Source organism: Trichomycterus rosablanca, chromosome 6, assembly GCF_030014385.1.
Source record: "Trichomycterus rosablanca isolate fTriRos1 chromosome 6, fTriRos1.hap1, whole genome shotgun sequence".
Classification (NCBI taxonomy): domain Eukaryota; kingdom Metazoa; phylum Chordata; class Actinopteri; order Siluriformes; family Trichomycteridae; genus Trichomycterus; species Trichomycterus rosablanca.
This window is the reverse complement of record NC_085993.1, coordinates 17000173-17028071: the sequence shown is the minus strand read 5'-3', so window position 1 is coordinate 17028071 and position 27899 is coordinate 17000173. Positions and strand designations below refer to the sequence as shown.

Sequence of the window (27899 nt, the reverse complement as noted above, 5' to 3'; positions counted from 1 at the left end):
ACTGCTATCAGGTTTCTTACTGTTATTTGCTTCAGTGTTTGTAGTACGACTTCTGTGAGCTTGTGTCAGCACAACACTATAGCTCACATCCACCATCTCTAAATCTCCACACTGCCAAAATGTATTTTTTGTAGTTTTTAAGACCTCTTTCTTTCATCAGAATAAAATTCAAATCTTCCAAAAAAGCTCTGATAAATCTGACCTTTTGAGTCAGAATTATATATTAGCCAGGTATGCAGCATCTGATAATTTGCTGTTTTTAGCTACATGGAAGGTGATGTTTGGTCCAACAATTACGAGAACTGCTATCCTAATATATCTGCAGTGCTTCTGTCATTTCCTCCTAATAAGAAAATAATGGAAACCCTATTTACTTAAAGCTTACTTATAATATAGGTCCAGGGACAGTTTTCCACATTTTTTCATTAAAGTACACTATATGGCCAAAAATATGTGGACACCTGACCATGAACTTAAAACGTTCCATATTTTTAATTGTGTGGGCACTGATACTGAACATGAAGACCTGGTTCAATAGTAGTCTTTTAATTCATCCTAGTTATGATCAGTAGGGTTGAAATCAGGTCTTTATACAGGTCAGTGAATAAAGACCAAACCCATAAAACCATGTTTTTATAGAAACTGTTTTGTTCAGAGGAGCACCGTCATGCTGAAACATGAAAAGGGCCTTTCGTAAACCATTACCACAAAGTTGAAAGCATCTGATTTATTTAATATACACCGACGAGGCGTAACATTATGACCACTGACAGGTGAAGTGAATAACACTGATTATCTCTTCATCACGGCACCTGTTAGTGGGTGAGATATATTAGGCACCAAGTGAACATTTTATCCTTAAAGCTGATGTGTTAGAAGCAGGAAAAATGGCCAAACGTAAGGATTTGAGTGAGTTTAACGAGTTTAAGGGCCAAATTGTGATGGCTAGACGACTGGGTCAGAGCATCTCCAAAACTGCAGCTCTTATGGGGTGTTCCCGGTCTGCAGTGGTCAGTATCTATCAAAAGTGGCCCAAGGAAGGAACAGTGGTTAACCGGCGACAGGGTCATGCTGGTTCTGATAGAAAGGTGTCAGAATCACAGTTGCAGGGCTGTTTTGGCAGCAAAAGGGGGGCCAACACAATATTAGGAAGGTGGTCATAATGTTATTCCTGGTCGGTGTATACTCAATAATTAGCAGATGTCTCAATACTTAGGGTCACATAGTGTGTTTGTAAATGAAGCTTACAAGTTCAGAAGTTAGCAATGTATTTGTGACTCTTCATTATCAGCAAAAGCAGTTTTTCCTTGATCACAATAAGGTGTCCAAATACTTTTGACCACATTGTGTATGAGAATTTCAAGTCAGTGGGGTTTCTCTTATTTTTTATATACAAGGAGAAGGCAAAAATTAAATTACCCTATTAGTAAGAGATCATTAGTGTCATTACTGTAGTCATTATTGTCCGAGAGGTAATAACTCTCCTCAGAATGGTGTCTGCATGGGTGAAATGGCCTGCATTAGTATCTGTGAGCTCTGGTGTACAAAATGCTGTTAGTGCCCTGCCTTCCTCTAAGTGTGCTGATTTGTTGATATATTAGCTGCAGTGTGCAAAGAGGCTCTTTCAGATTGGTGTCAGTGATACAACAGGGGAGAATTGGTGCACATTGGTATTACAAAATTAGGAGAAAAATAAGACTCACGCACATGATTATGTCAACGATTTTGACCATGGTAATCACAAATACCTTATAGAAGAGCCAAAAGAATACAGAATAGTTTAGTTAAAAGAATACTGTAGAATTTCTTTATTTATTTTATTTTTATTAATAATCCCACCTCTCACTGCCAACATTTACTCACTAACCTGCATCAGTCAGCACCCTTCCCCCCAAAATGCCCTATTTTACAGAACTGGGTTCAGTGATTTATTGTAGTTAATTTAAATACCTGTAGCACTCTCTTTTATTCTGACATGACTTTTTAGGATACCATAAAATGTGTTACATAAACAATGCAGTGATCTCTTGCTGATCCCAGTACTGTCTGTACACGAGTGTAAGTGTGTGAGTGTGTGTGTGTGTGTGTGTGTGTGTGTATGCGTGAGTGAGAAGTATAACCCTGGCCCTAACACCATTGTCCCTCTCTCCTTGGTCGATGTCCTCTTCTGGCTGCGGGCTGGTTTGCGGGTCCTCGGGGGCTGCTGGCTCTAGCAGACAGGCCAGGTTTGTTGGACTGTCCCTTCCAGCCTGTTCCTTGTCACTGTTGCATGACATTTAACCTCGCCCCCCTGCAGGCACCCCCACCCCCAGCCCGGTGCTGGTTGATGATGTCAAGTGGAGTTCATTATCGGCTGTCATCTGGACATCAGTTCATACTGATGATGTCATAGTTTTGTCTGTCGAATCAATAAATGCTGTTTGTGGAGGGATGGCTCATGAGGGTTGAGCATTGCACACACACATGCGTTGTTCTAATCATATTGAATGTTAAAAGTCAGCATTGTTGCATATTTTTTGCCCAAATCGTGAAGCAGTCGCATCTTTAAAAAAAAAAAAGACGTTAGTGTGCAGTGCGCGTGTGTATGTGCACTAATGCCAGACTTCATGTATTTATCCTTCCATTGTCTACGTCAAATTCTGTCCACCTCATCCTATCACCTTTTATGTTTTGCAGCCTTTCTTCATTGTCTGCTCTTCCATGTTCTCTATCCAGTCCAGATGGAGACTTTCCTGTGTGTTAACAACCACCTTAGTGTTTTTGATTTCTATTGGTCTGTTTAATAATAATAACAATCTTCTATTGCAGGCGAACCTGGTGGCAGCTTTTGAACAGAGCCTCACACTTATGACTGCTCGCCTCCAGAGCCTGTCAGTCACCTCTGAACAAAAGGTCAGTTTGTGTTTTTGTATATACATGTGTCCTAACTTTCTATATAGACATGACAGCAGATGCCCCTGATGCCAGCTAGTAGCTGGTCACGGTGCAGTTTTAAACCCGGACCATAACAAGAATAGTACAGCAATAAAATACAGTTAACTTTAGCTACGGTCAGTTTCAAATGTACATTTTCAGCATTCAGCAGACACTTTTATCCAAAGTGACTTACAATTATGACTGAACACAGTTTTTGATCAGTTGAGGGTTAAGGGCCTTGCTCAGGGGCCCTGCAGTGACAACCTGGCAGTGGTGGGGCTTGAACTGGCAACCTTCTGATTACTAGTCCAGTACTTACCATCTGGGCTATTACTGCAATGTAATGTAATGTAAATGTAGTCGACTTTATTCACTAGCCGTTTTTAGTTTTTAGAATCAACATCAGGGTCGGCCTGGTGGTTTGGTGGCACTGTCGCCTCACAGCAGGAAGGTCCTGGGTTTGATTCCCAGGTGGAGTGGTGCAGGTCCTTTCTGTGTGGAGTTTGAATGTCCTCCCCGCCCGATTCCTCCCACAGTTCAAAGACATGCAGTCAGGTTGATTGGAAATACAAAATTGCCCTAGGTATGTGTGTGTGTGTGTTTGGTAGTCATGTGATGGATTGGCAACTTCTACAGGGTGTTTCCTACCTTTTGCTCAGTTAATTGGACCCATTGTGCCCCTGAGTAAAATAAAGCAGTGATAAAACAGACAATGCATGAATAAATCAATATCAGTTCCCCCATAGCTTATGGTCAAGTGTCCATATACTGTTGCACCGTGAAATACACCATGAAGCCAACCCTGTTTCATATTTATTTAACTTGTGATCTGCAGACAGAAGCAAGTTTCTTTTTAAAGCTTGCTGCCAAAGAAAGAAAATGCTTTGTATTTTCATTAGCAGTTTGATTGTGCTTTGGCATGTAGTCCATTCGTCTATATTCTGCCCCCAGTTTTTGGAAAGTTGACGCTTTTATGCACCATGACAACATGCATTTGTATAGTCATGCTTGACTACTAAGGTGAAAATCTTTTAGCCCCTCACAATATTGAAGAAAATGGTACAGAAGGCATTTTTGTTCATCTTTCTTAGCTTAAACAGTTACATTAATGCATCATAGCACAGCAACCTACCATTGTTCAGATGTATTGCACTTCTGGAATACAGTAATGATTAAATATCAGTTCCAATATTCTGCATTGGTTTGGTGTTAATGTTTTCATTAATGATTTATTAATGAAGAGCAATGGAAGCTCAGTGTTAGGACACTGGACTGTTAATCAGTCGGTTCAAGCCCCACCGCTGCCAAGTTGCCACTGTTGGGCCCTTAAAGCTGTTAACCCTCAATTGCTCACATCGTATTCAGTCATAATTGTAAGTTACTTTGGATAAAAGCGTATGCTAAATGCCGTAAATGTAAATATAAACTATTAGCTGCTAATACAAATACAACTCTTATATGCTTAGTCATAGGAAGAAGTGGCCTCATTCTGAAAGCCTGTGTTAGCTTTAGGCATTAATATTTCGACTTTGTAAACATTCCTCCACTTATGGTGAGGTCATGCTTTCAGGAAGCACTTAGTTTTAGCTTTCAAAGCACTTAGAATCAGTCTCCAGGGATTACGCCTCCACTGTCATTAGTCCACTGAAGTGTCGGGTTAGAGGGTGGAAGATAGAAAAAAACTGAGAATAACACTGTAAGATCTTTACCAGAGGCAGAACATTCATCATGGTGTGTTATGCTGAATCTGTATGCCATGACTCAGTGTCACACATCTTGTACCAATACATGTAGGATGCTGAGCTGTACGACTTGAAGGAGACCATTGAGATTTTGAAATCCAAAAACACAGACACGCAAGTAATCATCCATGAAGCACTCAACAACCCTGATTCTACACCTAAAGGTCTGGACATTTTAATACATTAAGTAAAATTATACTTGAAGTATGAAATTATGTAAATTATGACAATTATGTCCTGAAGTATTTTGGAGTACTGACCCTGACAACAAATCCGTCAGCTCACTCTGGCCCTTGTTGTTTATCTTTTTAGAACTACAAATAAACAGGCAGAATTCATCAGAGAGCATTGCAAGCATAAACAGCATTACCAGTCATTCCAGTCTGGGTAGCCTGAAAGAACAAGATGCCAAGAAAAAGAAGAAGAAAAGCTGGGTATGAATGTTTAAACCTGATTTTTATGTCTGTCTAACCAGCAAATCATCAGTCAAATATGAGGGTTCTTCAAAAAGTTTCTGCACTTTTTTATTACTCTATTTATTATGAATTGTAAAAATAAATGACATCAGTTTTGTACAGTCACCTTCTGATGCATTTTTCCCAGCATCGTACCAACTTTTTAATGCCATCAGCAAAAAAATTTTTTTGGTTGAGTGTGTAGCCGCTGATGCACTGCTACTTTCACATCATCATGACATGAAAATCTTCTTAAAGCTCCTTAAAGCTTCTTTGAGAGGTCCAAAAAGAAATCAGATGTTGCTAAATCCGGACTATAAGCTCTTTCTCTTAGTCTCTCAGACACGACCAATTACTACTCCTCTCGCCCTCACCGTTTCCAAACGAAAATATAAAAGTGCAGAAACTTTTTGAAGATCCCTCGTATTTGAATAATTGTTATTGCAGTGGCCTGAACAAGGTTTTTTGCCATCTTGTGAAAGCTTTCAACCTCTGGCTCATTAATAATTGTTATTGGATTATTCTACTGTTGCTGTATTGTGCCCAGTGGTTCCGGGGAATCCGAACCCCTCAATCCTTACCAGGTGGTGGTAAAACATAAAAAATGAAATGAATAACATAGATATTTGTTTACTTGTCTTTCTATTAAAAATCAGGAACCAGAGTAGGTCAGCTAAAATTGCGGGGAAAAAAATGGCTTAAATTCTGATCCTGATGTACCCCTGGTCAGCACATTTTTAGGTCCACTCATTAGTGATTCATCAGTCCTGAACTGAGTATGTTGAGAAAGAGAGAAATGAGCTTAGTATTGGAGTAGCCTATTGGATATCATTCACTGATCATTTTTACTCTGTGTGCTATTACATGCTATGGTATTGTAAATTTGGGGAAAAACATTAAGTTTAAGTCTGATTTCTTTCCCATTCCTTCCTTTTCTCTCCTTCAAGGTGTATGAGGTGAGTCATTTTTCTCGTTTTCACTGTTCCCACCCCAAAATTAAGAGCAAGATTATCTTGTTTCACTCTTCCGATTCCTTATCACAACCATGTCCTGCTTAAAAAGAACTAATACACTAAACTGCTTGACCTCTAAATTCATTTGAATTGATCACCCAGCAAGTTCATTTTTAAAGCAGGTCAAGACCACTTTTATTATTTCATTATGAATGTATTTTATGTTTCTGTTGAACATTTTACATTCACATCATTTTGTATCTCTTTAATCAAACTTTTTCATTTTTGATTGTTACTACATTCATTTTATGCTTTTTCTCCTTTAACATTTCTGCTTGAAAAGTGTGATGCGTCTTTTTTGCTAATATGAAGATAGATTTTGTCATCACTTACTTTATGGTTCATTTGCATTTGTCTCAGTTCATAGTTATTTTTCCCCATATACTTTTATACTTAGATTTTTCATGTGCATATAGTCATTCATCATGAATTCACAGTTAAAACACTTTATTTAGAGAATGCACTATCAAACCACATACTCACTAGTCACTTTATTAAAAAATATTTACATCTCGTGTCAATTTTAAAACTTTTTTTTGAAACTTCTAATCTCATAAGATTTTCAACTATATCAGTATTTTGAGTTTACACAAAAGAAGGACAGATGAAAACAGCTGGACTGGCTTAAACTGACAAGAAGGCAGCTCAGCTCAAATTGTCTCTGTTTAGAGCCTTTGAAATCAGCAAAGCATATCTGAATCCACAAAACCTTTAACATTAAAATAGTTGAGTTACAAGGCCACATGGGGCGGCACAGTGGTTAGGTGGGTAGCACTGTTGTCTCACAGCAAGAAGGTCCTGGATTTGATTCCCAGGTGGTGCAATCCAGGTCCTTTCTGTGTGGAGTTTGCATGTTCTCCCCTTGTCTGTGTGGGTTTCCTCCAGGAGCTCCGGTTTCCTCCCACAGTCCAAAGACATGCAGTCAGGTTAATAGGAGATACAAAATTGTCCCTGACTGTGTTTGACATTGAACTTGTGAACTGATGAATCTTGTGTAACGAATAATTACCTCTCCTGTCATGAATGTAACCAAATGGTGTCAAACATGACGTTAAAATCAAAATAAACAAAGCATCATCAGATTTCACTGGTGTTTCACAGCCTCACTAAAACTAAACAGTTAATGATTGGATAAATGTCACCTGGTCTCTGGATTTATTATGCAAAAAATGTCAGAATTTCTCAATGTGCCTTTTGTCAATAGGTTTGGCTAGTGGTGGTGTGTTAATGATGTGAGAGATGTCTGCTTGGCACACACTGAGCCCCCAATACCAATCAAGCATTTTAAATGCAGCAGGCTAGCTGAATATTGTTGTTACCCATGTCCATCTCCCCTTTTCTAATGGCTACTTCTACGTTTGGAACTATTAGTTCATTGGCCTCCCAATCACGTTAAGCACATTTAAGATGCAATACAATGGGAGACCTGGAGCATGAATGTGCATTATGCAGCAAAACCTCAATGTATTGTTTCCAACACTTCAGCAGTAGTAGGGTATTTCTAATAAAGTGACCAGTGAGTGTACACCTATAGTAGTCACATTTTTCATTTATTTGTTCTTTTTTATTTTTGCAGTTGAGGAGTTCCTTCAACAAGGCATTTAATAAGAAGCCTTCCAAGTCATACTCTGATATTGAAGAAATCGCCACCCCTGAATCCTCAACTCCTTCCTCCCCTAAAATCCACCAGGATGTGGAAAAAACAACCTTCTCCCTTAAAACCTCTGCTTCTACCTCCTCCTGTGGGTAAGGCCTTTTCAGAGAATAGGGTGACAGTCCTATTTCAGTTAATTCAACATAGATTGTATTTATGTGAACTGCATTTAAGTGCATGGTCTGCAACTGCATTTATATTTATTGTAAAAACAAACTACATAATTCGATTTTATTTAACCTCAGACTGGGTGATGGCAGTGAGGACACGGAGGCAGATGAAAAGGGGGTGTCAGACCTGCGCTCTGAACTCTGGGAAAAGGAACGTAAACTCACTGATATCCGACTAGAGGCCCTTAGCTCTGCTCATCAGCTGGAGCAGCTTCAGGAAGCAATGTCCAAGATGCAGGTATGTAAAGCTTTTTAAACCCACCCCTCTAAAACTGTACAGTGTAAATTGCATAAGTAAATTGTAAGCAGATGACTTTTCTCCTGCAGATGACTGTGGAGAACCTGAAGGCAGAGAATGACCAACTGAAAACAGGTGTCTCCAGACCCCCAAGCTCTGCCTCACAGTCGTCTGGGCTCGGCTCATTGGGCAACTCATCACCACGACAGTCTGTGGCCTCTTTAAGCAAGACCTTCAGTATGGGAGCGAGTGAGAGTTTAAACACAGGTGAGGCTTTTTGTACAATATATTGGACTTTTTTTAAGCCAGCACATGGCAAAGATCTTATTTAAGACTATACACACTGTACTGTGTACAGTGGGGCAGTGGTGGCAGTTGTTAGGACTCTGGGCAGTTGATTAAAGGGTAGTGTGTTTAAATCTTAGCTACACCAAGCTCCTGTTGGTGGGTACTTGAGCAAGGGACTTTAATCTTTTAAATATTAAATTCCATAACTTTTTCTTAGTATTAAATGTTGAATGATTTATACTTATTGCTGGCTGTGTTTACTAAATTTTTCTACTGACCCAACTTTTTTGAAATTGGGTTCGTTGACCCCCAATATTGTTTGTTTGTTTATTAGGATTTTAACGTCATGTTTTACACACTTTTGTTACATTCATGACAGGAACGGTAGTTACTCATTACACAAGGTTCATTAGTTCACAAGGTTATATCAAACACAGTCATGGACAATTTAGTATCTCCAATTCACCTCACTTGCATGTCTTTGGACTGTGGGAGGAAACCGGAGCTCCCGGAGTAAACCCACGCAGACACGGGGAGAACATGCAAACTCCACACAGAAAGGACCCGGACCGCCCCACCTGGGGATCGAACCCAGGACCTTCTTGCTGTGAGGCAACAGTGCTACCCACTTAGCCTGACCCCCAATAAAACTGGTTTACATTTACAGCATTTATCAAAGGCTTTTTATCCAAAGTGACAATTATGAGCATATACAACGAATGGAATTGAGGGTTGATGGCCTTGCTCCATGCTGCCTTGTCGTCAGGTGTCCACCCAGACATGAATGGCTATGTCTGGGCATGACCGAACAGCGTAGCCATTGTTAGGAGCACTTGTCAGTGCACTCTCAGTGCTGGTCCCAAGCTCTGATAAAAACAGGAGGGTAGCCAGGAGCAACCTTAAGAAAAAAAAAAACATTTTGCTAATAAAAGCCAATACTCTAGTCATACACATCTTTTTAAAGGAGTTTAGGGGGTTAACCCTCTGTGCTCTGGTGGTACTGTATTTGACCTTGTGCCCTAAGTTCAGCTTTTTAACAAACTGAGATATGTAAAAAAAGAATGTAATTGTACCATACACATTTTCTAACTTTTAAATGTGTATAGGCTACATGCAATTTTTGCTTTAAAAAAACACTTTACATTGACTTTTTAATAAAATTATATAAATGAAGTATTTATCATTTGCTGTATAATTTCTAGTGTTCCCATCTTTTACAGATGTTTTTCAAAGTCCAACGTCTACCCTCCAGAAGGATAAGAGTATAATCAGAGTGGTAGTGCGCATTCCCAACCAGCAAGTGTTTAAAGATGTATGTATCACTAGGCCAGAAGTGCTTATTTATTCATTTTCAGGCATAACACCCATAACATTAAGCTTCATAATTTAACCATTAACTCTTTTTCAAAGGAGGTGAAACAGCTGGAGTTCTTCGTCGGCATGGTCAAACTCTGTGGAAAGACTGACTGGTGCACCCTCGACTCTGCCATCTGCCAGACTTTTAGAGTGAGTTTCAGGGTATTCATTATTTCACATTTGCAGCCAGGTTTCCAGATTATTCAGACTGTACATCTATAATTTTGTGTTCCAAATATATGCTGACAGCAATGTTGGGCTGCTGCAAAAACACAGTTACAGGGAGAAAGTCAATTACTGAATTATAAAGAAACTTCTTTTCCTTGGCCTTTGTCCCGTTCGGTTGTGGGGTCGGCTCTCGGCGGATCATGGTCCGCGCATTGATTTGGCACAATTTTTACGCCGGATGCCCTTCCTGACACCACCCTCCCTATTTTATCTGGGCTTGGGACCGGCACTACAATGCACTGGTTTGTGCATCTAGCGGCTAGGTATCTATAGGACAATTCAGTGTTTTCAATTAGCCTGGTGGCATGTTTTTGGACTGTGGGAGGAAACCGGGGAGAACATGCAAACTCCGCACAGAAAGGACCCGGACCGCCCCACCTGGGGATCGAACCCATGACCTTCTTGTTGTGAGGCGACAGTGCTACCCACTAAGCCACCGTGCCGCCCACTGAATTATAAAGAAACACATCCCATTAATTATTTACAGTCCATACTGGAAAAAAAATTTTATGTTAAGCCTTGTATTTAATAATTGGTAGAACCACATTAAACATCAGTGGTGTTTTTCTTGGCCAGGGCTGGCACAGCGGTCTAATGTGCAAGCCCATTACTGCAGAGACCGGGGTTAGAGTATTATTAGTGCCACTGGCACAGTTTGCCCTGACTGAGGAAGTTAATGCAGTATGTGGAGTTACTCCCTTGCTGCTGGGACAGCGACACCTCCTGTTTGGCCAAGACAAGGGAAAGAGATATCTGCAAATACTTTATTACCCTTGAGTTTCACCTCTTTTGACTGTGCATGTTGTGCTTTTGGTATGATCTACGCAGAAAGTAGCAACAGTTCTTAGTTCTCTTTAGTAGTGCACTTTGTATTCTTTCTGTTCATGTATTACTACAGTTCTGCTGCTTACAACTTTAAAATGGTTTGGATCAGACTTGGTTTACATAAACAGATCAGTCTTGTTTGTGTTAGTTAATTCATGCAAAAATTCAGAGGAATCCTTATCCTTTTTTCTTACACTGTTTTAATAGTCCAGAAAATGTAGTCGTTCTTATTTCTTTCAAGTTTATAACTCTGTTCTCATGTCTATCCAGGATTATTTATCAGTGATTGACCCAAGTTCCAGTCTGGGCCTGTCTCAGGACTCAATCTACAGCTACAGCCTTAGCCATCTGAAGAGGGTGCTGGGGGCACAGCCACCTGAGACTCCACCAGTACGCTGTTTCAGCAAGAGTTCCACCTGCATCACTGTGGCACTTAAAGGTAACTGGTGATGCATAAAGGATAGAATAGGGGTTAAGGATGGATTTATACTTCTCACAGCTGCTACACTGTACAGGCAGGGCTATTTTCAGTCTATCTGGGCTAATAGCTGTAACAATCCACTAGATGGCAGCTCAGAGCCAATCTATTCCTGAACTTCCTGTCAACTAAATGTCGGCATGTGTTCCAAACAGGGTTCATGGTGCCAAATAGTATGTCAAATTAGTTCACCCTGAAAGTAGTAGTTACTATTTTGACATCCAATTAAGTACAAAGTATGCAGCATCTATTTCACACTATATAATAGAAATGTTTGTATGTTATTAATTCAGTGTGATTTTTTTCTTTAAAAGAATTAATTGGTTGGCATGGAAAAGTTAGAGATTAGATCATAGTCAGTGGAGCAACAGTCTAGATCACATTCATACAGAGCCCAGCTGTTGACATCCCATTTAAATAAACATGACACATGGCCACAACTTAGTGTACGTTGTGGTGACAAAATAATTAAGTCATAGACATAACTTAGTAAGGTGAAGTGTGGCAACATGATCCTATTATTTTGGCCACAGCTAATACAAAGCATACAGAATTTGATATATGCTCTCAGGAGATTCATATATATGACTGTTTAATTTTCCAACTGTTAACCCAAACCAGGCTATATCATCTTTGCATATCTCATTACCACACCTTACTAAGCCGTGGACATGCATTAGGATCTCATTTCCATGCTTTGATATGGCATGGCCATGCATTATTTTTATTTGTACAGGATGCCATCAGCGGGGCTCCGTACATTCACACAACAACTTGGCTCATTTAGTCCTTATTGTTTATGAAATGTACGTTTTTGCCCTCTTGGCTGGTCCTGTTTTCAGGGTTGCCACAGCGGATCTCTTCCGTATTCCAGACTTGGCACAGTTTTTACACCAGCCTGACAAGTGCACCTCCCAATCACTAGGCTGTTTTAATCACCCCAGCTAATTGACAACTCGCAATTGCTAGGCTGGATCCCTGGATCTCAGCAGTAGTGTGCTAGAGTACTTTACTGCTGCACCACTCAAGCGCCCCATGTATTATAAGTATTGAGATATTGAAATGCTGTCCAGCCAACCAATCTGAATTAATTTCACCATTTCGTCTTCAGTGTCCTTTAGGCCACACAAGAAGCATGGTTCCTCTTAAGATTTCTTGCTGATAATACATAGGATGTTTTCCTCTATACTGTTACCCTGGGCTTTCTAACTGGGTTTTTGGACCAGGATATCTGTACAGCTGTTTTGAGGCAATGTTCATTGTAATATGTGTTATAGGAATAAATCTGATTAAGCCCTTCATTTGACTTTGTAATAAAACACGTATGACTGCTCAAATCGACTGTAATGCGAAAGCTCTCTGTGGAAGGCTTTTGTGCAATAAAGCTCATCTCTGCCCAAAGAAATCAATTTGTGGGAATACATTTTTGGACCATTCCTGAGCTGCTTTTACACAGACAAATGAGATCCTGTTTTGTTACGGTTCCAGCCGTAACTCATTCCTCCGTTTCATTAAGAATATGATTTATGGTCATGAGGTAATTCAGCCAGATTACCTCCGGCTTAATTCACAGGTTATTTTCAGATCTGACTGTCTGCACGCAGCTCAGTTTAGAGAGACCATGTACAGGGGTTGGACAAAATAACTGAAACACCTGTCATTTTAGTGTGGGAGGTTTCATGGCTAAATTGGACCAGTCTGGTGGCCAATCTTCATTAATTGCACATTGCACCAGTAAGAGCAGAGTGTGAAGGTTCAATTAGCAGGGTAAGAGCACAGTTTTGCTCAAAATATTGCAATGCACACAACATTATGGGTGACATACCAGAGTTCAAAAGAGGACAAATTGTTGGTGCACGTCTTGCTGGCGCATCTGTGACCAAGACAGCAAGTCTTTGTGATGTATCAAGAGCCACGGTATCCAGGGTAATGTCAGCATACCACCAAGAAGGACAAACCACATCCAACAGGATTAACTGTGGACGCAAGAGGAAGCTGTCTGAAAGGGATGTTCGGGTGCTAACCCGGATTGTATCCAAAAAACATAAAACCACGGCTGCCCAAATCACGGCAGAATTAAATGTGCACCTCAACTCTCCTGTTTCCACCAGAACTGTCCGTCGGGAGCTCCACAGGGTCAATATACACGGCCGGGCTGCTATAGCCAAACCTTCGGTCACTCGTGCCAATGCCAAACGTCGGTTTCAATGGTGCAAGGAGCGCAAATCTTGGGCTGTGGACAATGTGAAACATGTATTGTTCTCTGATGAGTCCACCTTTACTGTTTTCCCCACATCCGGGAGAGTTACGGTGTGGAGAAGCCCCAAAGAAGTGTACCACCCAGACTGTTGCATGCCCAGAGTGAAGCATGGGGGTGGATCAGTGATGGTTTGGGCTGCCATATCATGGCATTCCCTTGGCCCAATACTTGTGCTAGATGGGCGCGTCACTGCCAAGGACTACCGAACCATTCTGGAGGACCATGTGCATCCAATGGCGGTGCCGTGTATCAGGATGACAATGCACCAATACACACAGCAAGACTGGTGAAAGATTGGTTTGATGAACATGAAAGTGAAGTTGAACATCTCCCATGGCCTGCACAGTCACCAGATCTAAATATTATTGAGCCACTTTGGGGTGTTTTGGAGAAGCGAGTCAGGAAACGTTTTCCTCCACCAGCATCACGTAGTGACCTGGCCACTATCCTGCAAGAAGAATGGCTTAAAATCCCTCTGACCACTGTGCAGGACTTGTATATGTCATTTCCAAGACGAATTGACGCTGTATTGGCCGCAAAGGAGGCCCTACACCATACTAATAAATTATTGTGGTCTAAAACCAGGTGTTTCAGTTATTTTGTCCAACCCCTGTATATCACCAAGCACCAGTCAGATAAACAAAAGCAGATCACTCACCCTGTACACATACAGTCATCACCTGTTCTGAGCATGGTCAGTGCTTCATAGTCAAACAGTTCAGTTCTGTTGTTCAAATACAACTGTCAAACCAAGTAAAACTGGTGAACACACCAGTTACAACATAATTATATCTTGTTTCGGCTTGTAAACAGTTACAGACCTGAATAATGTTATTTATGTGATTAAAATGTCCTGTACCTGCGCAGGTCTGAAAGAGAAGTGCGTAGACAATGTGGTATTTGAGACGCTTATCCCAAAGCCGATGATCCAGCACTACATTAGTCTGCTGCTGAAGCATCGCCGCTTGATCCTGTCGGGGCCCAGCGGCACAGGAAAAACCTACCTCTCCTATCGCCTCACCGAATATCTGGTAGAGCGCAGTGCCCGAGAGATCACCTCTTCCGTCGCAGTCTCCTTCAACATGCACCGGCAAACTTGCAAGGTAAGCTGAAAAATAAAGGACTACATTAAGGTCTGTATTTCACAATATGTGAGTGTCACGAGAGCAGCATGTTTAACAATGTTTAACATTAATCTTAGATCTCTTTTTTTAAATGTATATAGTGTATGACCACAGCCATGACTTCTTTATTGGGTTTAGGAACTCTATCCTAGTCAGAGTAACGCTGGGTCCACAGAAATTCTGGGCACAGTGCAGTAACTTACCCTGGACAGGTCGCCAATCCATCTTAAGGCCTCAGCCATCTCAAAACCTCTCAGTGTTATTTACTGCTGCCCTACCCCAGTGCTTTATGGCAACAACAATGCTTTTGGAAGTCCATTTTCAGTTCCAACATCCCATTGGCACAAACTTGTCCATTATTAGGACATGGTTTGGAGGTAATCTAGTGGCCTACACAGAGCCCTGACATCAACTCCTTTAAACATTATTGTGCTTATTTAAAATGTCAATTGTAAGACAGGGCTTTTTGTAAAAACACCTTCCAGACCTCACAAATGCTCTTTGGACTAGAAGAACACAAGTTCCCACAGACGACTTATAGTCTCTTGTTAGTACAAGGGATGTTAATGTTGCTACTCTTTACTTGGGTCTTCTCTATAAGCTACCCAATACAGGTCAGTTTCTGCAGCATAATGTTCAGGAAAACTAAATTTTATAGACAAAAGTTTTAAAATTGTTTGAATAATTTAAATCACTCCTCTTTTCTCAAAGCTTTATAAATAAAACAGTGACAGACTGTTTATTTAGAAGTTTCTATAACTTAATCACCCATTTAAACAATTGCATCAAATACAACCCCTGGCAAAAATTATGGAATCACCACTCTTGGAAGATGTTCTGTCAATTGTTTAATTTTGTAGAAAAAAAAGAAATCACAGACATGCCACAAAACTATCATTTCTCAAACTGTCAACCCTCTGGCATTAAGGAACAATAAAAAAAGAAACAAATATAATAGTTGTGGTCAGTCACAATTGCTTTTTTTTAGATCAAGTAGAGGAAAAAAATATGGAATCACTCAAATCTGAGGAAAAAATTATGGAATCATTAGAAAACACTGCACCATTATTACTTTGTTGCACCACCTCTGGCTTTTATAATGGTTTAAACTCTATGAGGCATGGAGTTAACTAATGACAAACAGTATTCTTCATCAATCTGCCTTCAACTGTCTCTTATTGCTGTTGCCAGATCAGCTTTGCAGGTTGGAACCTTGTCATTGACCATTTTCTTCAATTTCCACCAGAGATTTTCAGATGGATTGAGATCCGGACTATTTGCAGGCTATGCCATTGACATTATATGTTTTCTTGAAGGAAAGTTTTCACGTCCTTTGCCCTATGGCAAGATGCATTATCATCTTGAAAAATGAAGTCATCATCACCAAACATCCTTTCAACTGATGGAATAAGAAAAGCATCCAAAATTTCAATGTGGACGTTGGCATTTATTGAAGACCATCTCCCCTGTGCCTTTACCCGACATGCAGGCCCATATCATCAACAACTGTGGAAATTAACATGTTTTCTTTAGGCAGTTATCTTCATAAATTTCATTGGACAGACACCAAACAAAAGTTCCAGCATCATCACCTTGCCCAATGCAGATTCGCGATTCATCACTGAAGATCACTTTTATCCAGTCACCCACAGTCCACGATTGCTTTTCTTTAGCCTACTTTAACCTTGTTCTTTTCTTTTTAGGTGTTAATGATGGCTTTTGTTTGGCTTTTCTGTATGTAAATCCCATTTCTTTTAGGTGATTTCTTACAGTTCAGTCACAGACATTGACTCCACTTTCCGGCCACTTGTTTCTCATTTGTTTTGTTGTGCATTTTCTGTTTTCAAGACATATTGCTTTAAGTTTTCTATCTTGATGCTTTGATGTCTTACTTGGTCTACCAGTATGCTTCCCTTTTACAACCTTCCCATTTTGTTTGTACTTGGTCCAGATTTTAAACACAGCTTACTGGGAACAACCAACATCTTTTGCGACATTCCACAATGATTTATCTTCTTGAAGGAGTTTTATAATCCTCTCATTTGTTTCAACTGACATATCTTGTGTTGGAACCATGATTCATGACAATCTGCTTTGTGCAACAGCTCTCCGAGGTGTAAGCACTCTTTTTAAACTGAAGAATAATTAGCAAATCTAATCTGCTGCAGATGTTTTGTTTTTAAACTGCAAATTACAGAGTGATTCCATAATTTTTTCCTCAGATTTGAGTGATTCCATATTTTTTTCCTCTACTTGATCTAAAAAAAGCAATTGTGACTGACCACAACTATTATATTTATTTCTTTTTTTTATTGTTTCTTAATGCCAGAAGGTTGACAGTTTGAAAAATGATAGTTTTGTGGCATGTCTGTGATTTCTTTTTTTTCTACAAAATTAAACAATTGACAGAACATCTTCCAAGAGTGGTGATTCCATAATTTTTGCCAGGGGTTGTAGTTATGATGATGGAATAAATAGATCAGTACAATTAATGACAGCTTGTATTCCATTGTACTTTAATTTTACTTTCATCTCTACAGGATCTGCAACTTTACATGTCCAACCTCGCAAACCAGATCGACCGGGAAACCAGCACATCTGAAATCCCACTGGTCGTCATCCTAGATGATGTACATGATGCTGCATCCATCAGTGAATTAGTTAATGGTGCTTTAACATGTAAATATCACAAATGGTGAGTGTCCATATATGTAATAGTGAAAACTGCATGTTGAATCTGATTTGGTCAGCGGGAATGGATTAACATTTATGATTTTTTTTTTTAAGTCCATACATTATAGGGACCACCAATCAGCCAGTGAAGATGACCCCCAACCACAGCCTGCACCTTAGCTTCAGGTTGGTGTTAGCAATGTGTCACCATAAATCAAATTATATAATGTTATTTTAATGGTTAACATTTAACACTATTCAGATAGCTTGTTTATAGTACAGTTTATAATACTGCTTCTTGGGATTCCAGTTATGTCTGCTACTTTTCTTTGTCTGTGACTAAATGAATAAATAGAGAAAACAAACAACTAAAAACATTTACATACATTTGTTGTATGTACACCAATAAGGCATAACATTATGACCACCTTCCTAATATTGTGTTGGTCCCTCTTTTGCTGCCAAAACAGCCCTGACCTGTCGAGGCATTGAGTCTGACACCATTCTATCAGAACCAGCATTAACGTCTTAAGCAATTTGAGCTACAGTACCTTTTCTGTTGGATCGGACCACACGGGCCAGCCTTCACTCCCACGTGCATCAATGAACTATGACCCTGTCGCCTGTTTACCACTGTTCCTTCCTTGGACCACTTTTGATAGATACTGACTACTGCAGACCGGGAACACCCCACAAGAGCTGCAGTTTTGGAGATGCTCTGACCCAGTCGTCTAGCCATCACAATTTGGCCCTTGTCAAACTCACTTAAATCCTTACGCTTGCTCATTTTTCCTGCTTCTAACTCATCAAGTTTGAGGATAAAATGTTCACTTGCTGCCTAATATACAGTACAGGCCAAAAGTTTGGACACACCAGCCAAAAGTTTGGACACACCTTCTCTTCAATGTTTTTTCTTGATTATTTTTATTTTCTACATTGTAGATTAATACTGAAGACATCCAAACTATGAAGAATTATGTAGTGAACCAAAAAGTGTTAAACAAACCAGAATATGTTTTATATTTTACCAACTCTACCTCTGCACAACCCAACTGATGGTCTCAAACACATTAAAAAAGCAACAAATTCCAAAAATTCACTCTAGACAAGGCACAAACATTCATTGAAAACCATTCCAGGTGGATACCTAATAAAGCTGGTTGAGAAAATTGCAAAGAGTGTGCAAATCTGTCATTAAAGCAAAATATGGCTACTTTGAAGAATCTAAAATATAAAACATATTCTGGTTTGTTTAACACTTTTTTGTTTACTACATAATTCCATATGTGTTCCTTCATAGTTTGGATGTCTTTAGTATTAATCTACAATGTAGAAAATTAAAAAAAAAATAAGAAAAACCACAGGAATGAGAAGGTGTGTCCAAACTTTTGGCCTGTACTGTATAATATGAAGAGATAATTAGTGTTATTTACTTCACCTGTCAATGGTCATAATGTTATGCTGGGCTGTGTATATTTAGATCTCTAAAAAACCCACAGTAAACTTAAGGCAGAACTTAAATCTGTTTGTTTGGTCGGTTTGTTTGTTTTTGGATCATTCAGTCATAGAAAAGAACAGTTGTAGATATAAACTGCTGGCATGCATATCATTAAAGCTAGTTAGTGTTTATTCATACTTAAGCATGCTAACATTTTAGCCTAACCTTTTTGTCTGTTTTTTTAAAGAATGGTAATGTTCTCTAATAACGTGGAGCCAGCCAATGGTTTTCTAGTGCGCTACCTGCACAGAAAGCTCATGGAAGCAGAGGACCACAAAAGCCTGACTAATGACGATCTCCTGCGGGTCTTAGATTGGGTGCCCAAGCTCTGGTACCATCTCCACACATTCCTGGAGAAGCACTGCACCTCTGATTTTCTCATTGGTAAGATTGTTAATTATATACAATATTTTCCACTTTTTAGCTAAAGGTATGTGAACATCACTCTTGTTTATTGATCTCAGGAGTCCAGCCACAAATACATAGGTAAATGTTTCTTTCACAGGGCACAGCAGTTTAATTCACTAGCCCATCACTGTTAAATCTTGTGTTGAAGTCTCAGCAGTGCTACCAGCCTGGTAGAGACACTGGCATTAATAGTGGAGGAACACAATGGGCCTAACATGACTCTCTGTATATCCTATCATTAAGAAAATAATGAAGTTTAAGAACTTTTATAATTTGAAAAACTAGATAGTAACCTGTCTCTAGCTTTACCTGCATCATTATATTTAGATGGTTTAGCAACTTTAACATCCTTATTGTATTTTCTAAGTAGTTTTGTTCATGTTTTTGTTGTTCTGTAGGTCCGTGTTTTTTCTTGTCCTGTCCGGTAACAGTGGAGGAATTCCGCTGCTGGTTTATTGACCTGTGGAACCACTCCATTATCCCTTACCTGCAGGAGGGAGCAAAAGATGGTATCAAGGTGTGTTAGATACGTAAAATGTCTTACTTCTGGTGGTGCAGTTATGTTTTATTTATCTAATTATATATTTAACGTAATGAGGTATAATAATATTGTTTTCATTAAATAGTAAGGTGTTTAATATAAAAATGTATTACTGTTCTTTAAAGCTTTTAAATTCAGAATTAAATCATAAGTACACAGGGACTCATATTGCATTCATTGGAATTTAATGATTAGGTAATTGAAGGACCAATCTCTGTTAAAACGTTAGATTTGAGATTGAATCAGCATCTTTCTCTTGGCACAGACACATGGTCAGAAGGCAGTGTGGGAGGACCCTGTGGAATGGGTGCGGGATTCTCTCCCTTGGCCCTCAGCCCAGCAGGATCAGGCCAAGCTGTTCCACCTGCCTCCCCCCAGCATAGGACCAGCAAGTCCCAGCCAAATTGGAGACGAGCGGCCTCACAAAGAGACCCCACCCAGCTCCATGGACTCTGACCCCCTGGTTAGTTCAGTTGTTTTTCTTAAACAACAGAATTTCTTGTTTGAAGAATGTCTATATTTAAGACACCAAGTGACTTTTGTAGTGCAGTAGCACATCTTCAAATATTACACTGTTAAAAATATTCATTCATTGTCTGTTTTACCACTGCTTAATCCTGGTCAGGGTCGCTGTCGGACTGATTCATTGGGTGAAACATAGGAGACAGGTTGCCAGTCCATCACAGGGCAGACACACACACACACACACACTTAGAGCAATTTCTTGTAGATCCAATTGGCCTGACAGCATGTCTTTAAACTTGTGAGAGGAAATCGGAGCACCCAGAGGAAACCCACACAAACACAGGGAGAACATGCAAACTCACCAAAGACAGGACCCTGGCTACCTGGCTGGGGAATCAAACCCAGGCCGAAAACTTAAATCTCTTCTTTACACAAGTATTCAGACTCCTAATTCACTACTTTGTAGAATAATGGGTTCTCATTTTTCACAGAACCCAAATTGTTCCCTTGTGCTGACAATAAATTTAGCCAAATGGTGAGATGTCAATCAAAAACCAACATAAATTGACTGCTGCTTAAATTGAGTTACTTCACAGTTATTTTCCTCAATCAAACAAACTTTACATTGCAGTAGGCTTGGAGGATAACAGGCAAGAAAGAAAATAAGAAACAAACTAGACTTTAAACCAGGGTTAAAAACTTTAAAAACTATACAGAATTGAAAAGCTATTCATTAGATCAGGGGTGCCCAATACGTCTATCACAATCTACCAGTTGATTGCACAGTGCACACTGGTAGATCGCGCCTCATTCAAACAGGTCAACGTGATTAACATGTTTCACAGGTCAATGTGATTGAAATGTGGCCACTGTTTATTTAATTTGCGGTTTGTTACCATAGCTACGTCTCAGCCCACCTAAAGCACAGCTAATCTAGAAAGTTTTCATTCATCAGTAGCAAGTTGCATTTTTCCATTTGTAACCTGCACCGCTTGTGAAGATGAGTGCGCAACCGAGCTCAAAGAAATAAAAAATGGTTTGATTTGGGCAAGACCACTGCAAAGACGTGGAAGAAGCTGATGGATAAATTTTAACCCTACAAACTGGCATTCATATGAAGTCAAGAGCCTCTGCTGGACAATTTTGGAACTTGCTGGCTGAGGAAAAATATCCAAACATAAGAAAATGGGCCACATATTTGGATCAACTTGGATGTGTGAATCAGCCTTTTCCCACATAAAAATAATTAAGTCTAAATATGGGTCCACCCTTACTGATGAACACTTGGAAGTCTGCTTGAGAATTGGCATCAGCAGCTATTGTCCAGACTACATAAATCTGGCTGACACCATTCAGTACAAATCATCAGAATAAGTTTGTGTGATTTTTGAGTCACTTGCCCTGTAATGCTGAATATTAATATAGGCAACTGAAGCGCATTTTAAAAAAGCTACAAAGCTTTTTTGAAAAATGTTAAGGCCAACCTATTTAAAAAGTAGATTGCAATGACCTGTCAGCAGAAATAGTAGATCTCAAGCCATAAAAGTGTGGGCACCCCTGCATTAGATGCATTTATTTTGTAGTGTTCTTATTCTAATGACTTTTACATTTTGATTTGTTCTTGACCCATATTATAACTGTCTTGTTTAGCTAAAAGAATTAAGAACTAACACAATTGTGCTGTTTTTCTTCCCTCTATTGTTTCCTGTTACAGATGGCTATGCTGTTAAAACTGCAGGAAGCAGCCAATTATATTGAATCACCAGAGAAAGAGACTGACCCCAAACTGCCCACACTATGAACATTATACTGAGCCTTCATCAGTTTCTTCTTATCAGTTCTCCAAATACCCAGAGGTCATAACACAGACTCTTTAAAATCATTTTATTTAAGATGCATTGAACAGAACATAACAGACCTTTTTTTCGCTCATCTCATTTTGTATTTCTATTCCTGTTTATATGCTAATGTATTTCCATTGCAAGAATCATGTAAACATAAGTGTCTTGAACCAGTAGATACAATTACTCACAAGCAATTAGATACCTTTGTTATAAAGGAAATGAAGTAATGCTTGTATCTGCTGAGGTTATACACTATACAGTTTACAGCATAGTTAATGTGTAGGTTTTCTTTTTTGGATCTCCTACTGTTCCACTGCTGCCCACAATACATCTCAAAGAAATGTACTCATTACTAATGCTAGCATGAAAATTACATCCTCCTGCACATGTGATTGAGTGCCATCTACAGTCATGCCACATGCAGCAGTGATATTCCTGGGTATACACTGTTGAAAAGTTACACTGCATGTTACTTTCCTGCTCTTTCATATTCAGAGTACAGTCATCTTGTTTGCAGGCAGATTATCTTTTGAAGATGCCTTATGGAGTACTGCATTGTGTGATTTTCTGTTCCCTGTAGAGGGCAGTGTTTATTTCAGTACCCAAGTTGCTTTATCTTTGGTAATTCTGGGGAGTCGACGTCAGCACTTGTTCCACACATAGTTAAGAGTAGAATGCTTTCATACACGTTTTAACACTTCAACACTATTGCCATAAGTTCTCTTACAAACATTTAGTTTCTGTAAAGTGTTCTTTTATATAATAGTAGTGTCGGTAGATATTATTTGGCTAAACTAATCTCAGCTCAGGGGGTTAGTAATCTCAGGCATCCAACTCTGTTTAACACTGCTGCACTCTACGTCAATGGTGCAAATTCCTTAAACTATAACCAAATAGTGTTCAAACAGTGTGGCTTTATTCAGAGAGAAACTGCCCCATGGAAGTGTGTCCAGAGCTGGAAAAGTCCATGAGCTGTAGAAAAGTCAACTCCAAGATTTATTTGATTTATTTGGTGCTATCAACACAACCCCCTATAGGAAAAGGACTACTTCACCCATGCAATCTTATTAACAGTATAGGTGCTTTATTAACATACAATAGCCTTACAGTCTCATAGAGCATCTTCATGAAGTAGCTAACAATCTCAACTTATCACAATGCCTAATTATGCTCTTCTTTCTACTTCTAATAGTCATTAGCACGTCCTACAATCCTACATCCTCCTACATCATCTACATCCATAGTTACAGTCAAAACCTATGTTTCTTTACCTTATACTGAGGAAATAGGTATTACAACAGTATTCTTCTGGTTATAATATTAATGTTGAAGTCATCTGCTGTTTTATCAGTTGATCTGACACTATACTGTACAGAAAACGTTGGATATCTTGGTCTAATACATATAATGGTGGTTTAATTTTGGGTCTTATATGACAATTTCCTATCTGATCCACTGGTCCACTGTGTGCCATGAATGTATCCACAGAAACATGACTTATATTTTGCATAACTTAGATCAGATCAGTATAGGTACTGTATTGGCTGTACTAGTAAACATAGGATTTGGTGTTTTAATAGGCTTGTGTAAGACTGTATTGCTTCAACTTAAAGATTTGTGCAGTTGGTCAGCGTAAGCAGTAGTGGACCAGTAATTTCCCTTAACTTTACCAGAAAATATAAAGCATATCAATATGCTCATGTTTACAGGCAAAGTAGAATGAACCGAGTCAGTTCTAAAACTTGCAGTCATTCCAATGACTTTTTTTTTTTGTTTCCGACATTCCATGTTGTCATTATTCATTAATGTAAATAATTCATGACAGAGAAGGAAAAAAGGGTCTTAACAGTGTCATGTAGGGTTATATAGGAATATACGAAAGTCAAAATCGAATACAATAAAATGTATGTAAGTTGCATTTTGCTGCTATTTTATTTGCTGTGTGAGATTTCCATATAAGTACATTCCGTAAAATTCATGACAGTGTCTTAATGGCTTTATTTGCCAGGAACACTTAGTAGGATTCTTTAATAAATGAAGAGAGGATTTTACATCCCATTTGCTAACCATTGTCACAAATGTAATAAGGATTGATTGGCTTTTATAGCTTGACAGTATTGTTGGTAATTCCTTATAAAATTAAAAAAAGATGCAAAAATGACTTGAGTATCTTTTCCTCCCAAATAGTTTGTCTTGCTTTAAAGCAATTAAAAAAAAAAAGGTGTTTATAGTTCCAATATCCGACTATGTAGCGATAATTGCTCCATAACCCCTCTGTGAAGTAGGGTGTTGGTAACAGAAGCCATTGTGCTCTGTCTGCATCACATCTCTGGTTTATGTGCCTGTATTTTTTGTGATGGCTGTGTTGTGTTGTGCTGTCTTAACAGGACTCTTCAACAACTTACTTTTCTATTTGAGTGGCTGTGACTTGAGAGAGGTTATGATTGGTGATACTACTTTTTGTGTTTGAGCTGTTTGATGTCTTGAATGTTTTAAACTGCAGTATATAGAAGCTAAACTACAATATAAACTATACTACCTGACACATTATCTCACTGCGTTAGAGTGATCAGATGCCCCATGGGTACATTAGTGAATATCTTAAATTTTCCCTACTTTAACAAATGTAAATTTTATTGTGTTGGCCAAAGTAATATTTGATTTATGCATTTTATATATATATATATATATATATATAATAATAATATTGTTTATTAGTACATTCCATGAAGTGAAGATAAAATGTTGAACAACAGGCTGTGATACTAGCCCATGGTCATAAGTTGTTGAATAGTCCCAAGCAATGATTGTTATTGACTGACATTTCAAAATGTACACTATCAATATATAACATGGTATATGTAACTTGCAATGTGCAATAAATGTACAATGGATTTTCAAGTATTGTATAAGCATGTACAGTGTATCACAAAAGTGAGTACACCTCTCACATTTCTGCAAATATTTTATTATATCTTTTCATGGGACAACACTATAGAACTAAAACTTGGATATAACTTAGAGTAGTCAGTGTACAACTTGTATAGCAGTGTAGATTTACTGTCTTCTGAAAATAACTCAACACACAGCCATTAATGTCTAAATAGCTGCAACATAAGTGAGTACACCCCACAGTGAACATGTCCAAATTGTGCCCAAAGTGTCAATATTTTGTGTGACCACCATTATTATCCAGCACTGCCTTAACCCTCCTGGGCATGGAATTCACCAGAGCTGCACAGGTTGCTACTGGAATCCTCTTCCACTCCTCCATGATGACATCACGGAGCTGGTGGATGTTAGACACCTTGAACTCCTCCACCTTCCACTTGAGGATGCGCCACAGGTGCTCAATTGGGTTTAGTCCATCACCTTTACCTTCAGCTTCCTCAGCAAGGCAGTTGTCATCTTGGAGGTTGTGTTTGGGGTCGTTATCCTGTTGGAAAACTGCCATGAGGCCCAGTTTTCGAAGGGAGGGGATCATGCTCTGTTTCAGAATGTCACAGTACATGTTGGAATTCATGTTTCCCTCAATGAACTGCAGCTCCCCAGTGCCAGCAACACTCATGCAGCCCAAGACCATGATGCTACCACCACCATGCTTGACTGTAGGCAAGATACAGTTGTCTCTGTACTTCTCACCAGGGCGCCGCCACACATGCTGGACACCATCTGAGCCAAACAAGTTTATCTTGGTCTCGTCAGACCACAGGGCATTCCAGTAATCCATGTTCTTGGACTGCTTGTCTTCAGCAAACTGTTTGCGGGCTTTCTTGTGCGTCAGCTTCCTTCTGGGATGACGACCATGCAGACCGAGTTGATGCAGTGTGCGGCGTATGGTCTGAGCACTGACAGGCTGACCTCCCACGTCTTCAACCTCTGCAGCAATGCTGGCAGCACTCATGTGTCTATTTTTTAAAGCCAACCTCTGGATATGACACCGAACACGTGGACTCGACTTTTTTGGTCGACCCTGGCGAAGCCTGTTCCGAGTGGAACCTGTCCTGGAAAACCGCTGTATGACCTTGGCCACCATGCTGTAGCTCAGTTTCAGGGTGTTAGCAATCTTCTTATAGCCCAGGCCATCTTTGTGGAGAGCAACAATTCTATTTCTCACATCCTCAGAGAGTTCTTTGCCATGAGGTGCCATGTTGAATATCCAGTGGCCAGTATGAGAGAATTGGAGAGAATTGTACCCAAAACACCAAATTTAACAGCCCTGCTCCCCATTTACACCTGGGACCTTGACACATGACACCAGGGAGGGACGACGACACATTTGGGCACAATTTGGACATGTTCACTGTGGGGTGTACTCACTTATGTTGCAGCTATTTAGACATTAATGGCTGTGTGTTGAGTTATTTTCAGAAGACAGTAAATCTACACTGCTATACAAGCTGTACACTGACTACTCTAAGTTATATCCAAGTTTCATGTCTATAGTGTTGTCCCATGAAAAGATATAATAAAATATTTGCAGAAATGTGAGGGGTGTACTTACTTTTGTGATACACTGTATATCACCCTGGTGTGAAACGGAAAATGGCTACCTAGTTGTCGGCTGTTTTAGTAGAATATTACCCTCCTGTAATTTTCCCCAGATAATCATTTGAATCATTTGATTTTCTTTTCTTTCTTTTTTTGTACAAAATGTCATAATTGTATACATTGTAAATAGGCAAGTCATTTGCGACAGCAATCGTTTAGGGTAAGAAAACTGGTAGAGAAAAATGTGGTTTGTAAGAGGAGAAAAAAATAATGCTCTTCATGTTTCGAGTGGCCCTGTAAATCTGTAGGGATCTGGCATGCTTCCAGAGGTTTCTGCATAACCACCAATCCAACATTATACATCTGCCATAATAAAACCACATCGTATTCTTTAATCTTGTTTTGTTTTGTGATGTTTTTTATTAACATATGGGGGTTTTAACTTACATTTAAGTGGCATTTTAAGTGGCATTGTTTTCAAAGGTAGTAGTGGGTTTTTACTTCTATACTGAAGAAATACTATATTATCCCTGAGTCTGTTTTTCCCAGTATAATTTTGGGGAATTTAAACCTAGGTGGATTCATTACACTAAATTGCCCATGGTGGGGGAGAAGTGTGTGGGAGTGTGTGTGTGTTTATACTGCAAGTTTGAGGTTAAATGAGGTAGGATGGCAAATTTGGAACACACAAGGACATTAATATTTCAGCATACTTTATTTTAAACCATACACTTGCTGCTTTGGCAGTGTGCTTTGTTTCTGCATGCCTTTTAACTGTCTGTGCCAGTTTTAGCCTTGTGGATAAGGGGAGCGGGTTTATATATATATAATCTATGCTCATCAATCTTCAGTCCCTGCTGCTAAAAAGCGTTTTGATAACACAATGCAACCACTTTCATATTCGATAGTGGAAATACTATTACCTAAATTATTACATTTATGTCACACATTAAATTCAAGTTACATTCTGTCATGACTTTTTGCTACTTTGTTGAGGTGTCTTAACCCTTTTATAAAAAAAAAAAAAAAAAAAACGTTTGTGTAACATCTCAGACATGGTTAATCTATAAACATTGGCATCAGTTGCAGCCACCAACTTTTGCAATCTAAAGTGGTATCTGGGATCATCATGAACTTACAGTTTTTTTGAATTTAGTTTAGAAGGAACATTCAGAATTTAATATTATTTAAATTTTTTTATGATGGACTGAGCTAACTTCTGGCTTATGATT

General features: G+C 39.2%; 1 protein-coding gene across 4 annotated transcripts in view; it reads left to right on the top strand.

Annotated features, from left to right (window-relative positions):
- nav1b (neuron navigator 1b) overlaps positions 1-24324 on the top strand; it is a 142499-nt gene extending 118175 nt beyond the window's left edge. For all 4 annotated transcript variants that reach the window (XM_062997501.1, XM_062997504.1, XM_062997503.1 and 1 more), the window contains 16 exons: positions 2809-2892; positions 4711-4822; positions 4971-5092; positions 7703-7872; positions 8026-8188; positions 8278-8455; positions 9697-9788; positions 9887-9982; positions 11156-11324; positions 14491-14726; positions 17288-17442; positions 17535-17606; positions 19106-19302; positions 19725-19843; positions 20133-20330; positions 22047-24324. In XM_062997501.1, the coding sequence (XP_062853571.1) occupies positions 2809-2892; positions 4711-4822; positions 4971-5092; positions 7703-7872; positions 8026-8188; positions 8278-8455; positions 9697-9788; positions 9887-9982; positions 11156-11324; positions 14491-14726; positions 17288-17442; positions 17535-17606; positions 19106-19302; positions 19725-19843; positions 20133-20330; positions 22047-22133 (2250 nt within the window). In that variant the 3' untranslated portion in view covers positions 22134-24324. The remainder of the gene's footprint in view (positions 1-2808; positions 2893-4710; positions 4823-4970; positions 5093-7702; positions 7873-8025; positions 8189-8277; positions 8456-9696; positions 9789-9886; positions 9983-11155; positions 11325-14490; positions 14727-17287; positions 17443-17534; positions 17607-19105; positions 19303-19724; positions 19844-20132; positions 20331-22046) is intronic.
- Positions 24325-27899: the final 3575 nt, after the last annotated feature.